The following is a 12,958-nucleotide window of genomic DNA, read 5'->3' on the forward strand; positions in this document are numbered from 1 at the left end:
GAAGTACCTTCAGTTCTCATAGCCCAAGTACTCTAGCAGGACATACCTACCTAACTAATTCATACGAGTAAGTTACGAGTAAGGTCAGGTGCCTTTCTTGGCGCGCGTGGTGTTGGGTGATTGATAAGAGCACTTGAGTTAGTCACATGATCTGAATCACCGTACTTTCCATATGGGAAGTGCGGCTGAACGTCCGAAGGTTGGATCCAACTCGCGGGCCAACAGAAGTAGTACTTACTTGCCTCAAGTACCGCCAACAAACGGGGCGTTTTGAGGGTCTCTCTACTCGTTAGTCTGGGCAAGTCGGGGGTTCACTTCCCGTGAGCTTCTTCTTGAGTTTTGCCGGGTTTCAAGCCGAGTATCGCATGCGATTCCATCTTATCGTTTGATATTGTTGGAATTTTCGGTCACTCGTTCGCTCGTTCGGTTGATTCAAAGTAGTCTGGGACTCGCATATATACGGAGTACACACCCCCCCTTCTTGTGCACTTGGCCTTGAGGCCCATCTGTACAAGAACGTCGTGCGAACAACGGTATTTTGAGCTTCACTCTTGATCAACCGGCCGCAATCGATCCTGACGCGCGAATAGCCGGGTCTCTCTCCCTCTTCAATTCCCACGATTTTCCATGTACCATTCGCGTTACGGCGCTCCTGCTCACACGCACCCATCGCATCCCACCTGGCATTACCCGCACCAGCCGCAACCTCCTCAGCCCCAATGGAATCCGCCAACAAACCCGCCTGTTCCAGGCCATCCGCCGAGGCCGGCAACAGACTCGTAAGTGCCGATTGTCGCTGGATACGGGGCTGAGGTTGGATGTTAACCTGACCACAGATTTCCCGCCTTGGATGATGGTCCCTCACCACCTCTCCCTCCGCGACCTCACACATTCGGCCCGTCCGCTCCTCCACCACCACATAACATTAGCGTGCCATCGTACAGTAAGTCATTTCGGGGCATGTAGACCGAGATATATATGTGTTGATTGTCGGCGCAGACCCCTGGACTCCGCCGGTCGGGTACAATCCACAGCCGCCTCCACAAGTCCCGCAACAGTTCGGCCATGGTGCTCCCTCTTACTATCAATTCAAGTATTCTAATTGCTCTGGTGCCCGAAAAGCGTTGCTCATTGGAATCAATTATATCGGTCAGCCAAACCAGCTGCGAGGATGCATCAACGACGTCAATCGGATGAAGACTTTCCTCGAGGACAAGTACGGTTACAAGGAGGAGGACATGGTGATCTTGACAGATGATAAACCCGACCCCATAAGTCAACCAACAAGGGCGAATATCATCCGAGCCATGCACTGGCTGGTGAAAGACGCGCGGCCGAATGATTCTTTATTTATTCACTTTTCCGGTAGATGATGACGTACTCCGTGTGGCGCAGTAGTTGCTAAAGTGTGTTAGGTCATGGCGGCCGAACGCCGGATCGCGACGGTGACGAGGACGATGGTACGGATGTTCCCAGTCGATAGTGTGCGAAAGGTCTGACCGGAAGCAAGGCTTTGATGATGTGATCTATCCCGTGGACTACAGGATTGCGGGGCATATCGTAGATGATGAAATGCACGATATCTTGTATGATCAGTCTCGACCCAATGGCGTGGGGTCTGGCTAACAATCCACTTGCAGGGTCAAACCCTTACAACCGGGCGTCCGGTTGACGGCTGTTTTTGATTCGTGCTACTCGGGGACTGCATTGGACCTCCCTTTTATCTACTCGACGCAGGTACGTATTGGCCCAGCAGATTTGATTTGAGAGACGCTGACCAGCGCAGGGCGTGGTCAAGGAACCAAACCTTGCCAAGGAGGCATTCCAAGACTTTTTCGGTGCGGTAGAAGCGTACCAAAAAGGTGACCTTGCCGGGGTTGCAATGACGGTCATTGGCTTCATCAAAAAGGCATCTATTGGGGGATCCGCGCGGAAGAGATCGTTGATTACCAAGACGTCGCCAGCCGACGTTGTGATGTTCTCCGGGTCCAAAGACAGCCAAACTTCGTGAGCTGGCCCTATCTTCTCAGGCCCGGAAGGAATGACACTGACTCTTTCCGCAGTGCTGATACATTCAAGGGAGGGGAAGCACGAGGCGCGTTGAGCTGGGCTTTTATCGAGAGTCTCAAGCGTGAACCTCGCCAGAGTTATCTGCAATTACTCAATAATATCCGACGCCGTTTGGAACGCAATTATACCCAGAAGCCGCAGCTGAGCTGCAGCCACCCGATAGGTAGGAATCTTTGGTTTCGATATCAAGACATCCTGTTGCTGACTCTGGCTAGATGTCAATCTTTTGTTTGTAATGTGACACAAATTGATGCAATATATGACTGTTACGTGTCCCTGGATGATTAGTGAAACTGCTCAAGTACATCACATTGGATTTTGCTTGTGATTCATTTTTTATGACGCACCAATGGCAATCATACAGCACTGTCAGATGCGATTGCGATGTGTATTACATAGGTAGCTCTGTTTACGTTGTAACCCTGATTAGTGTGCCAACCGATCTGGAGCCCAGCGTAGTTCATATGCGAATACGGTTCGGCGAAGGGTCTCGTCCTGAGAAACTATCAGCGCGAAGAAACTTCAATTGCAGAGATTGTGTTCTTACGCCCGGATCATTTTCAAAAAGCACCTTATCCAAGACCTTTTGGAAGATCTTCGTGACAATAAACCCATTCTCCTCCGCCAGGGGGAAGAATTTCTCGGTCTTGGGCAAAAGCCACGGTTGATACGGGGTGAAAAAGACCAATGCGACCGCATCGGCTGATCGCTTCAACGTCCGCTGCACCGTGGAGATCAGGTTCGGATGCTCACGATGGCTGTAGATAACATCTGCCATGATGAGAAGATCGAAGCCGGCCGATGGCTGGGGGAGAAAGGAGAGAATCTTGTCCGTCTCCGCACCCCATTTGTACCCGGCGACATGCAGCTGCGACCCTTGCGGAATAAACGGTGCCGCCGCGTCGGCATTCTGGCGCATATTCTCGACCAAGTCCGGATCCGGGTAGTCGGTCATGACAACCGTCCGGGCTCCATTGATTGCGCTGATGATGCTGGGCAGGCCAGCCGCGGCGCCAATCTCCAACACATCTTTGCCAGCGACCAGCTTGCCCGCGTGGCGTTCAAGGTGCTCCGAGGTCGTTCGTCCGGCGTTCCACAGGAGATAGCCCTCCACAATCAGTCAGCCCGAGATTATATATATATTTCGTTCAAAGGTGGGGAGGAAAAAGCAAAGGAAACATGGATGTCGGGTTTCCTTCACTTGCGAGCAAAAATGCGAACGAGCGAAGAAGGCCTACGTAAAGAGGATGACTTCCGACTAGACGCACGCGCAGGTTCAGACCGGAAAGCGTCCGGTACTCCGCGTATGTGGGTTTTGGCTCCTCTGGATAAAATCCTTCGGGGTCCTTGAACAGGTCACCGGTGTTGAGATCGTCGTCTTGCGCATCGTTGCGGTTGTCCTCAGCCATGGTTGATGATGCTCGGTTCATTTGCTTTTGCGATGAGGGCGGGAACCTACGGTTCTTCCTGAAATGGTAACACAAGGCTACTGATACTCGTACTGTGCTGACAAGCGCGGAGAATCTCAAAACGCATGCCAAACTCAATCTGGTGATGAGAATAATTGCCGTAAACCTAAAGCGGGTCAGCCAATAGGAACTGATACAGCAAATAGGCTTCATTCACCCACGGTCCCACGCCATGGTGCGATTAAATCACGTGTTTTCACTCGCAAGACGGATGACGACATTGGTGTTGAATTAAAGTAAACCTTACCGTAATTGGTTTAATCCTCACATCGGGTTACCGGTGTTTGCTCGGCGGGTATTTCTTTTGATCTTCCGAGAATTTTTAGATTGTTTCTCTCCAAGAACAAGTGATAATTCTTGTGCTGCGCGAACATAACATTCCGCACAAAGTGAATAGGCCATTTGAGAATTGCGGGGTGACGAAGTAACTAGCCGTGACTTGAAATTGAATCCTGATTCTGCATGGATCGCATGCATATGCCATCAAGCCAACACTCAACCTCGAGCCTTCTTGCAACGTGCGAACCAAAATAAACCTTATCGACCCCACGCCTGGCACACTTCTCTTTATTCTGCCGATCGGGCATCCGCTGATGCTTGAAGATAATCCCCGCTGGTCCCGCTGTTGCTGATTTCCGCTGTCGACATTCTCCCGCCATCTCTTCGAGGGCAATCCCTGTCCGAGATCCACGGCCTGTACATTCGTCACCGTCTGAGACTAGATCCGTTACTGTTCTTACATTTCGCTGCCGCGTTATCCGGCTCGAGTTTTCGAAGCTGCTCGGAATGGATCACCAAGGGCCGCCGTATCATTCCAATAATCCGTTCTCGATAGCTTCGCAACAACAACAACAACATCCACAGTTCGGCCAAACCGACGTCACATCCATGTCCTCATTACCAACGGCAACGGCGAAGTCTCAGCCGTCGACGACGGCCTTTGATCAGCCCTCGCAGCCATCTGTTCAGTCACATCCCGCCGCACCGAGCTGGGGACATCCACATTCGCAACAACCGTGGCCGCAAAGTCAAGGAGGGTCTTATTATCGGCAGGATCAGCAGCGAGCAGTTCAGCCCGAGCAGCTCGTTCCTGCACCCGCTGTTGCCACAGACGGCCCCAGCAACAATACTGCGGTTGCGCAGCAGCAGCAGCAGCAGCAGCAGTATTATTACAGTGAGAAAGGCGGGCCAGCCGCCACCGCGCCTTTCCTTCGGGACTTTACACTCGTCGCGGAAGCGGTCAGAAGAGTGCAGATGGACAGGATGATGAGCGAGATGGAGCGCGTCACGTTATAAACTCTTCACTTCGTGGTATAACTATATTACTATCAGGAGAGTTACATATACAGGCTGGCGTTTCTGTTTTGGTTCAATTTTGGGCGGCTCTCTGCTTTTTGGTCGGTCGATAGGTTGAATTCGAGCGGGTTGCATTCACATTTGGGTTTTCTCCTCTTTTATTTTCCTTCGAATCTTGTCCGTTACATTGCATCATTGTTGGGAAGATAAAGATGGGATCCGATGGAAAGATTGGGAACTGGCCTTTGTTATTCATAACTCAGGGCAATTTCGAAACAATCTATGGTATCTCATCGTACACATGAATAGAAAGAAGATTTGCCATAACTCCAGGTTTTCCATGAGAATTCAGCTTGCCAATCCACTACACTTTTTCCCCGCTCATCCAGGAATCATAACCCGGATGATCAGAAATCATCAGTTGGCCACTGTCGCAGCCGCAGTCAACCCCGAGCGGCTCAGTCAAAGTCAGCGTCACCAGCCCGGAATCTCCTCAGAACAACGGCGTTATACGGCAATCTGGTACGCATTCCGGACCGGCGATGGAGCATAGCTGCTCATCGCACTGTCGCCATTGTCGCTGTACGTGGCAGACATCGAATCACCCCGGGATGGGGGCTGTTTTTCTTCCCGCTGGGAGATGATACGATGATCCGTGATCGTCCGAGATGCAGTCACGGTGTCGGTGTCGCTATCAGCGCAGTTACGCAACTCGCCATGCTCCGGTGAGATGTTGCCGCTTGCTTCGGCGTCGACGGAGAGCAGTCCATCGCTGCGCGGTGGCTCAATGGTGTCAGGGGATACATTTTTCTCGGGTTCGTCGGCTCCCTTGCATTCGAGATGATGCGCCGAGGCCTCGGGTTGACTGACTGCGCCGTTTGACAGACCAGTCGATTCCGTCCCGGCGTCCGCAGGCGCGGACTCCGACGGAGTGGCATGAGTCGGATCATGCCGGGATGGTGAAAGTTCCGCCGGCGTCTCGGAGTTGCTACTAGTAGTAGGTGTACGGGTTGCGGTCACTGAACTGCCGATGTCACCTGAATCGCGCAGTGGATCCTGGCACGATTTCACCGGCGAGACGTCACCACCTGACACTGCGTCGACAGAGTGCGGTTCATCAATGCGCGGTGGTGGAATAGTGTCCAAAGATGGATGGCGCTTATCGAGTTCTTCCTGCTGCGGAGTGGTCTCCGGGGCTGAGGACCCAGCATTGACTTCGATGTCTGCAGAGAGTTTGAATGATCGTTGATAATATGGGGCGATGCAGGTGGTCCAAGTTTGACGCTGGGAAATGGGACGAACGTGCCTTTCGAGTTTTCCGCATAAGATAGCGGTTGCATAATCATCTCATCCATCAGATCGATTAGTTGAGGCCTGTGCTCTGTAAGGAAAGGAAGACGATGGGTAAAGACGGTTGGATGCGCCGGAGAGAATGCAGGGGTCATCGACGGAGATTCACGAAAATGAGATTTCCTCCTCAACATTTCGGTCACGATGCCTGTGAGTCTTCCAACCCTGACTTCGAACCCCTGTTCGAACCATCAACCTGACAAATCCCCCAGCTGATTATATTGACTGGATATCCCTGCTCGGGCCTATCAATGCGCGGTGGTGGAATAGTGTAATTACATCAAGGGCGTGTATCGAGTTCTTCCTGCTGCGGAGTGGTCTCCTTGGGTTCACTGCCATCCTTGCCTTCGAGGTCAACCGCCGAGGGACCGGGATGTTGAGTGGGCTCGTCGTTAGACGAATTCGTTGATGTTGGCTCGGCGTTCTCGCGCGCTGACTCTGACAGACTGTCGCTGATGCAATTGACCTGGGTGGCATGCATCGGATCATGCCGGGGCAGTGGAAGCTCCGCTCGGGCCTCGGAGTTGCTACTACTAGTAGAAACTTCGCTTGATGCGGTCACCGAATTTTCCTTGTCACCAGATTCGCGCAGCGGATCCCGGTACGATTCCACTGGCGAGACGTCGTCGCTCGCGCCCGCGTTGGCAGAGCTTGATTCATTGCTGTGCTCTGGTACGATGGTGTCGACCGACAGCTGGCGCCGGTGGACGTCTTCCTGTGGTGTGCTATTTGTAGGCTCGTCATCCTCGCGTTTGGCCTCATCCGTGGATGCACTCGGTTGTTGCGTGGGCGCTTCGTTGGCTGGGTGCGTTGGCTCAGATTGAATGTTGTTTGCGGGTGAGGAATCCGACACATTGTCAGTAGTGCCGTCCTTGCTGCGCTCCGAATGCATCGAATCATGCCATGACGGAGGTTCCTCCCGGGTCTCAGAGCCACTCCTGGCTGTGTGGGATGCAGCTACGGTATCGCTGCTGCCAATCGTGTCACGCAACGTATTCTGCGGGTCGATGTCCGAAACCACCGGCGAGACTTCATTGCTAGCGTCCCTGCTGACTGAGCTTGGTTCATAGCTGCGCCTTGGCTCGATGGTGATTGTCGTATCAAGCGATAGAGAGCGCTGATGGGATCCCTGCTGAGGAGAGAGATTGGCAGATCCTTCGGTGGGTTTCTGGCTGACCCGACTTGCCGAAGGAGTCCGCTGGCGCAGGGGCCCGTCAATGGAGGTCCTCGTCGAATTGGCTTGGGAGATCGCGGGCGAAGATGTTGTTGGCGACTGTTGATGTCGGCGCTCAAATTGGGCGCTGGATCTGGGCGTTGGTAGGCCCGACTCTGGTCTACTGCTCGACACCGTCCATTCCGATAAGACCGACGGTCCCGAAACGGACCGCGGCTGTGATTGCGTCGCCGTCTGGTCCGGCGAGTCCGGGACCCGCCCAGCCGTCAATGAAGACGGAACGTCGGAGGAGTACGACGCATAGCGTCCGTGCGAGAGCTGCTTCCCACTTGGCGATGGACGGCCCGATACGGACGACGCAGAAGCTGCCTGTGAGACTGTAGAGGTCGGCGAGTAAGGAAATGGGCCCAAGGACAATGGTCGTCTCGCGGATGCCTGTTGTGAGGCTGATACGGCCATGCTCTGCGGCCGCAATTTGGTTGCCTTGGCCAACATTCGCCGTCGTGGGGGATCATACTCCTGCGGTTGTTCCAGGCCATACGCTTCGACCGGGGTCAAAGGAACTGACGGGCTAATGGGGGACGAATAATATCGCCGCCGATACGAAGGTGCCGGCTTTCGCGTTGCGATACTTTCTGTTGAAGTAGATTTGTTCGATTCTGGCGGCGTAGGGAGTGGTTTGGCTGGAACATGTCTTTGTTCACCCTGCAGGGCGCCTTGAGATTTCTGAGGCTTCCTGCCAGACGCCCTGGGCGGGCCTGTGGGCTTTGTCTGCTCATTGGGGCTTTGCTGCTTGGAGACGCTTCGTTTAAAGAATCGAGAAAAGGGCGCCATGTTGGCTAACCCATCGAGCTCGTAGCGAGAAGTTGGGTGAGTTGAGAACTGGACGATCAAAAGAAAGGCCTTCAATTCCTGGAGTGTATACAGGCTAAGCAGGGCGAGAAAGTGTCACAGAGTCGGTTGTCCACAGCGCGCATGCGGCAACATTACTTGCAATTTCCAGAACGTTTCGCGATTAGTCACTGAGAGCGCGACGCAGAACAGTCACAGGAGCGAGACAGGCTATGACTGTCGGTCAACTACCTCAGTTGCCCTCAGTGCAAGATCATGAACGGAACGAGGGGAAGGATAGAGGTGGTCCGGGAACCGTGTAAGAGCTCAGTTGAAGGCGATTCATAACAAAAAAAGACTATGCATCTTTCAGAAAGAGCCGTTAGTTACATCGAAGATTTCCGATTGAACATGGTGCAATAAGACTGGAATCCCTAAAATATTGCTGTGTCCTCTGTTGAAGCACGAAATTTCGTAAAATGATGAACCTCTGTTCGGTGGTCCGCAGTCACTCAGCCGCAGACTAAAATGCACTTCGCCGGCCTCCATCTAAACCAAGCATAATAGGAGAGTATAATACAGTACTCCGTCCTGGGCTAGGAATAGTCAAGAAATTGTTCCAACAACCTAACGGAACGCTTTCACAATTCTAAAAGTAACCTAACTACCTAACGACTAATCTTCTGGAAGAACCTGTGTCACAAAATAATTAACGTCTTGTACAAGAGACTCAGCAAATGCAGGGACTCTGGTCACTGCAGATAAGGATTCACACCAGCTTGTTCCCCCGTCCCAACGAGGATCCCAACTGTGGCTGAGATGCAGATCTCTTCCCCAGTCCCCAGAGAGATTTTGTGAAAAATGAACTGATTGTGCCGAGTTCAGCTTACAACTTTGCAGCCGACTGGGACTGGGGATGGCGTTCGTATTAGTGGTGGATCTAGCGACCTGTCAGTTCCTCAGGCTTTGAGCCCTTCTGTCCAGTTGGAAAACCCTAATTTCCCACGCCGCGCTTCGTGGTCGGTAACGCGCTAAGGCCACCTTGCCGGACTCGGCTCATCATTCACCATGACTGGTGGAAGACGCTTCTTCCTCAGTCCAATTCGAATTTCGTAACAAAGCCTGACTCCCTGAACAAAGACGCCTCAAGGATTGGTACATGTAAGTACCTGGCGATTGTGTGGTTCGTCCCAGTGGAGTTAAGAGTTTAACCTCGCCCAACCCAGTCGCGATGTACTCTGTACAGTCTATGTAATATACATAATTTCCTTCAATAACTGTACAAACCACAAAGCGGTTACAAGTCGGCTTGAGCGTACAAGTGCCGTTCAATGAGTCGAGTTCGTTACACCCCATCACACAAGTCCTCAAAGGCCTGGTCTCAACCCATCACCGGTTCGTACGATGGGCCAAATGTGTGCTAACTAGTACATACTTCTTGAATTCTGCCGAGCAGGGATCATCCTCATCATGTGGTGATTACTTTTCAAAGGATTGTTTCCGTGTTAGAAGTCGTCCGAGTCGGAGATCTCGGACTGTCAGCGAGTTGTTCTGGTCAAGCCATGCGGTAATGTACACCCCCTAGTACCTAAGATATTACCTACTCGAATAGGTGAAGTATACGTAAATCGACTCTCAATCTTAACAATCTGGGTTAGTTCGTATCTATTTTGGGCTTTGTAGCGACTCTCTTGACTTTTCGTGCCCGCAGGCGTCAGCCTCAGAGGCCCACCCCAACACGCACCGGCACCGGTTCTGTTCGCGATGTTGGTTGACCTGATCTGGTTTTTCTTGCAACGCCGCTCTATATACCTAGTATGTATTGTGTTATTGTCGCTATTACCAGGACAAGTATGATCATGATCCTCAAGTCGGATCCTTACACCGGGTGAATGTTTCATGGTTCCAGCATTCGACAAGCAAAGTTCTCCATTTTGTTCCCTTTTGAATATGAAGCAGCCATCCGATGTTCGGATTGATGGAACATGGAATACCTACGGAGTACCCATGAGGGAACCTCCGAGCTTCTTCCCGCTTGTCAAGGATCTGCTGCCACAGAACACTAGGGAGGCCTGTCAATATTCCTGGAACGCGCCCGAGGAGCACCGAGACCTGGAATTGAATCGGTTGAGGAACGGGCAAGCTAGATGGCATCGAAGGCATGTAAAGGCACCCGGGTTGACCGGTGGTGATGGCCCGAAGCAAATAGTACTTTCTAGGATGAAAGAAACAGCGTAGTTATATTACAGGACGGATGTATATACTGCCAGCTGCCTCAGGTGTCATGTTTTGCAGCAACGGCTCATACTATCCAACTCGATAACCCACACGGAATACGGAGTATACCATACTGCATTAGATCGCAGAGGATCTATGACTGCGGCTTCAACAGGACTTCAGATTCCACGAGTGTCTGTCGCTTCGTAAGTAGGCCTATCCAAACGCGAGCTGCATTGATGAACGAAAATTTCTCATGAGGACATTTGCGCTGTGTGGTTGCGTAGATTTCAAGCAAAAACTGGGAGATTCAACAGCAATGCATTAGGCAAGACCGGTTCAGGGATTCGTACCCAGCATTGACTTCGATGTCTGCAGAGAGTTTGAATGATCGTTGATAATATGGGGCGATGCAGGTGGTCCAAGTTTGACGCTGGGAAATGGGACGAACGTGCCTTTCGAGTTTTCCGCATAAGATAGCGGTTGCATAATCATCTCATCCATCAGATCGATTAGTTGAGGCCTGTGCTCTGTAAGGAAAGGAAGACGATGGGTAAAGACGGTTGGATGCGCCGGAGAGAATGCAGGGGTCATCGACGGAGATTCACGAAAATGAGATTTCCTCCTCAACATTTCGGTCACGATGCCTGTGAGTCTTCCAACCCTGACTTCGAACCCCTGTTCGAACCATCAACCTGACAAATCCCCCAGCTGATTATATTGACTGGATATCCCTGCTCGGGCCTAACATACCGCGCCCAGCAGCTCGCTTCGTTGCTCGACGCCACCCAGCAAAAACTCCTTGCGTCGACATCCGCGACCGACGACGCCCCGCAGCGACAGCCACCACCCCGCTACAAGATACACATCGTCCCGACTCATGATGCCTCACATCCCCGCACTGTCTACGATAATGCGCGATCAGAGAAGGAGGCGCGAGCGGTGGCCTTTGCGCGAGTGAAGCGCGCCTTGAGCCGCGACACCATCGTCATTCTCGATGGCATGAATTACATCAAGGGCGTGCGCTATCAGCTTTGGTGCGAGGCAAAGGCCGTGGGCACGACTTGTTGCGTTGTATGTAATCGATCCTTCTTTCCATCGCCGCGGCAATCGTCGAAAAAGAAAAAAAATAAAAACGTTTTGCTGACTCCTCCTGCAATGTAGGTCCACGTCGGCACTCCCATCGATAAATGCGTCGCGATCAACAACGCCCGCCTTCGCCGCGAGCAGCAGCAACTGAAGCCCCAATCACAGACACAGTCTTCATCCGAAGCACAAAATGAGGTGGATGGCACTGGCGACGACCTTGGCCTAGCGGCACCCGACAATGAACCACCTTATCCTCCTGATCTCCTTGATAATCTCATCTATCGCTACGAAGAACCCAGCACGCATAACCGCTGGGACAAGCCGCTTTTTACGGTGCCATGGTCTGATGCGGCTCCACCCGTTGAAGAGATCTTCAGCGCCATCACCGGCATCCCGATCGAGACGAACCCTCCTACTACCAGCCTGACAAGCCTCCCCGCAGACCAACGGCCAGCAGCCCCGACCGACACCTCCACAGTCGCCGGCAGTATCGCAACCACTGCCGCTGGCGGCAGCGGCCGGTTCAGCCGCGCCAAGGTCAAACCGCACCAAGCGACCGTGCAGGCGGCGACGACGGATCCCACCGCCCTCTACGGCTTCGAGAAACGCACCACAGCCATCATCAACGCCATCCGAGCATTCACACAGGAGAACCCTTCCGCGGAGGCTGCCCTCGCCAAAGCCAAGGCCCAATCCCCCTCCACGCCTCCGGCGGGTATCACGATCCCCGTCCCCGAGTCGTCCACACCGGTCTTTGTCCCTTCGCATGTCGCCCTTTCCGCCACCACCGATGATCTGGGCGGCGTCGGCGGTGTGCTGGCCTGGCCGCGGCTGCAGCGTCTGCGCCGTCAATGGATCGGATTGAACCGCGCCTACGTCGGTCAGAACCACGGCCATGGTTCCGGCGGTCTCAGCGTCGATCAAGTTGGGGATGCCTTTGTACGGTTTCTGAATGCGGAGTTGGCAGGGGAAAATCGTGTATGATGTTGAAAATGAGATATGACAATCTAGAGTTCTAGCCACTTCGTTATCCTGCACATGAAAGAGTAGACTTCTACATGTCTAGTTTATTGTAGACTTTAAGGTTTTCGTCTGCTTCTGGTGACTACGCAGAATATTCTAACCTCTCAAGTCTGACTTTGCTGATAGTTTGTTCCCAATTGCTTTTTCAATTCCACATGTCATTTGAAAATCATCCAGATGTCCTCCCGTAGGTATATCCACTCCAATCCCAAATCCCAAGCCCAGCCATATCCAATGTCTACATACATGCATTTCACTCATACAGGGTCATGTCATCAGTCATCAGTCATCACATAAAAGAACAAAAAAGAAGGGTTATGTATCGCGTAAGAACAGGAAAAAGAAGAAAAACATCCACACCGAAAAGAAGTACAAATCATCCGAACACAACAACCCCGAAAGTGAAAGGGGGGGAGGAACATAACAAGGTCATTTCACA

The 12,958-nt window shown here is 52.4% G+C and overlaps 6 protein-coding genes across 6 annotated transcripts; 4 read left to right on the plus strand and 2 right to left on the minus strand.

The window, feature by feature from the left end:
- Positions 1 to 627: 627 nt before the first annotated feature.
- VTN31DRAFT_5680 (uncharacterized protein) lies at positions 628 to 2,311 on the plus strand (the record flags this gene model as incomplete). The annotated part of the gene is made up of 9 exons (XM_069406206.1): positions 628 to 779; positions 837 to 943; positions 1,000 to 1,365; positions 1,416 to 1,460; positions 1,511 to 1,586; positions 1,641 to 1,737; positions 1,787 to 2,007; positions 2,064 to 2,233; positions 2,286 to 2,311. The coding sequence occupies 9 exons, from the start codon at positions 628 to 630 to the stop codon at positions 2,309 to 2,311; spliced, it is 1,260 nt and encodes a 419-aa protein (XP_069259837.1).
- Positions 2,312 to 2,496: 185 nt separating this feature from the next.
- VTN31DRAFT_5681 (uncharacterized protein) lies at positions 2,497 to 3,479 on the minus strand (the record flags this gene model as incomplete). Its single annotated transcript, XM_069406207.1, has 3 exons — positions 2,497 to 2,565; positions 2,618 to 3,178; positions 3,309 to 3,479. The coding sequence occupies 3 exons, from the start codon at positions 3,477 to 3,479 to the stop codon at positions 2,497 to 2,499; spliced, it is 801 nt and encodes a 266-aa protein (XP_069259838.1).
- Positions 3,480 to 4,325: 846 nt separating this feature from the next.
- On the plus strand, positions 4,326 to 4,835 carry VTN31DRAFT_5682 (uncharacterized protein; the record flags this gene model as incomplete). The annotated part of the gene is made up of 1 exon (XM_069406208.1): positions 4,326 to 4,835. One exon carries the CDS (start codon positions 4,326 to 4,328, stop codon positions 4,833 to 4,835), a length of 510 nt encoding a protein of 169 aa, XP_069259839.1.
- Positions 4,836 to 5,503: 668 nt separating this feature from the next.
- VTN31DRAFT_5683 (uncharacterized protein) lies at positions 5,504 to 5,798 on the plus strand (the record flags this gene model as incomplete). The annotated part of the gene is made up of 2 exons (XM_069406209.1): positions 5,504 to 5,650; positions 5,721 to 5,798. 2 exons carry the CDS (start codon positions 5,504 to 5,506, stop codon positions 5,796 to 5,798), a joined length of 225 nt encoding a protein of 74 aa, XP_069259840.1.
- Positions 5,799 to 6,465: 667 nt separating this feature from the next.
- VTN31DRAFT_5684 (uncharacterized protein) lies at positions 6,466 to 8,193 on the minus strand (the record flags this gene model as incomplete). The annotated part of the gene is made up of 1 exon (XM_069406210.1): positions 6,466 to 8,193. The coding sequence occupies one exon, from the start codon at positions 8,191 to 8,193 to the stop codon at positions 6,466 to 6,468; it is 1,728 nt and encodes a 575-aa protein (XP_069259841.1).
- A 2,857-nt stretch (positions 8,194 to 11,050) lies between these two features.
- VTN31DRAFT_5685 (uncharacterized protein) lies at positions 11,051 to 12,480 on the plus strand (the record flags this gene model as incomplete). The annotated part of the gene is made up of 3 exons (XM_069406211.1): positions 11,051 to 11,056; positions 11,119 to 11,481; positions 11,572 to 12,480. 3 exons carry the CDS (start codon positions 11,051 to 11,053, stop codon positions 12,478 to 12,480), a joined length of 1,278 nt encoding a protein of 425 aa, XP_069259842.1.
- Positions 12,481 to 12,958: the final 478 nt, after the last annotated feature.

This window comes from Thermomyces dupontii (assembly GCF_041956625.1).
Source record: "Thermomyces dupontii strain NRRL 2155 unplaced genomic scaffold VTN31scaffold_5, whole genome shotgun sequence".
NCBI classification, from domain to species: Eukaryota; Fungi; Ascomycota; class Eurotiomycetes; order Eurotiales; family Trichocomaceae; genus Thermomyces; species Thermomyces dupontii.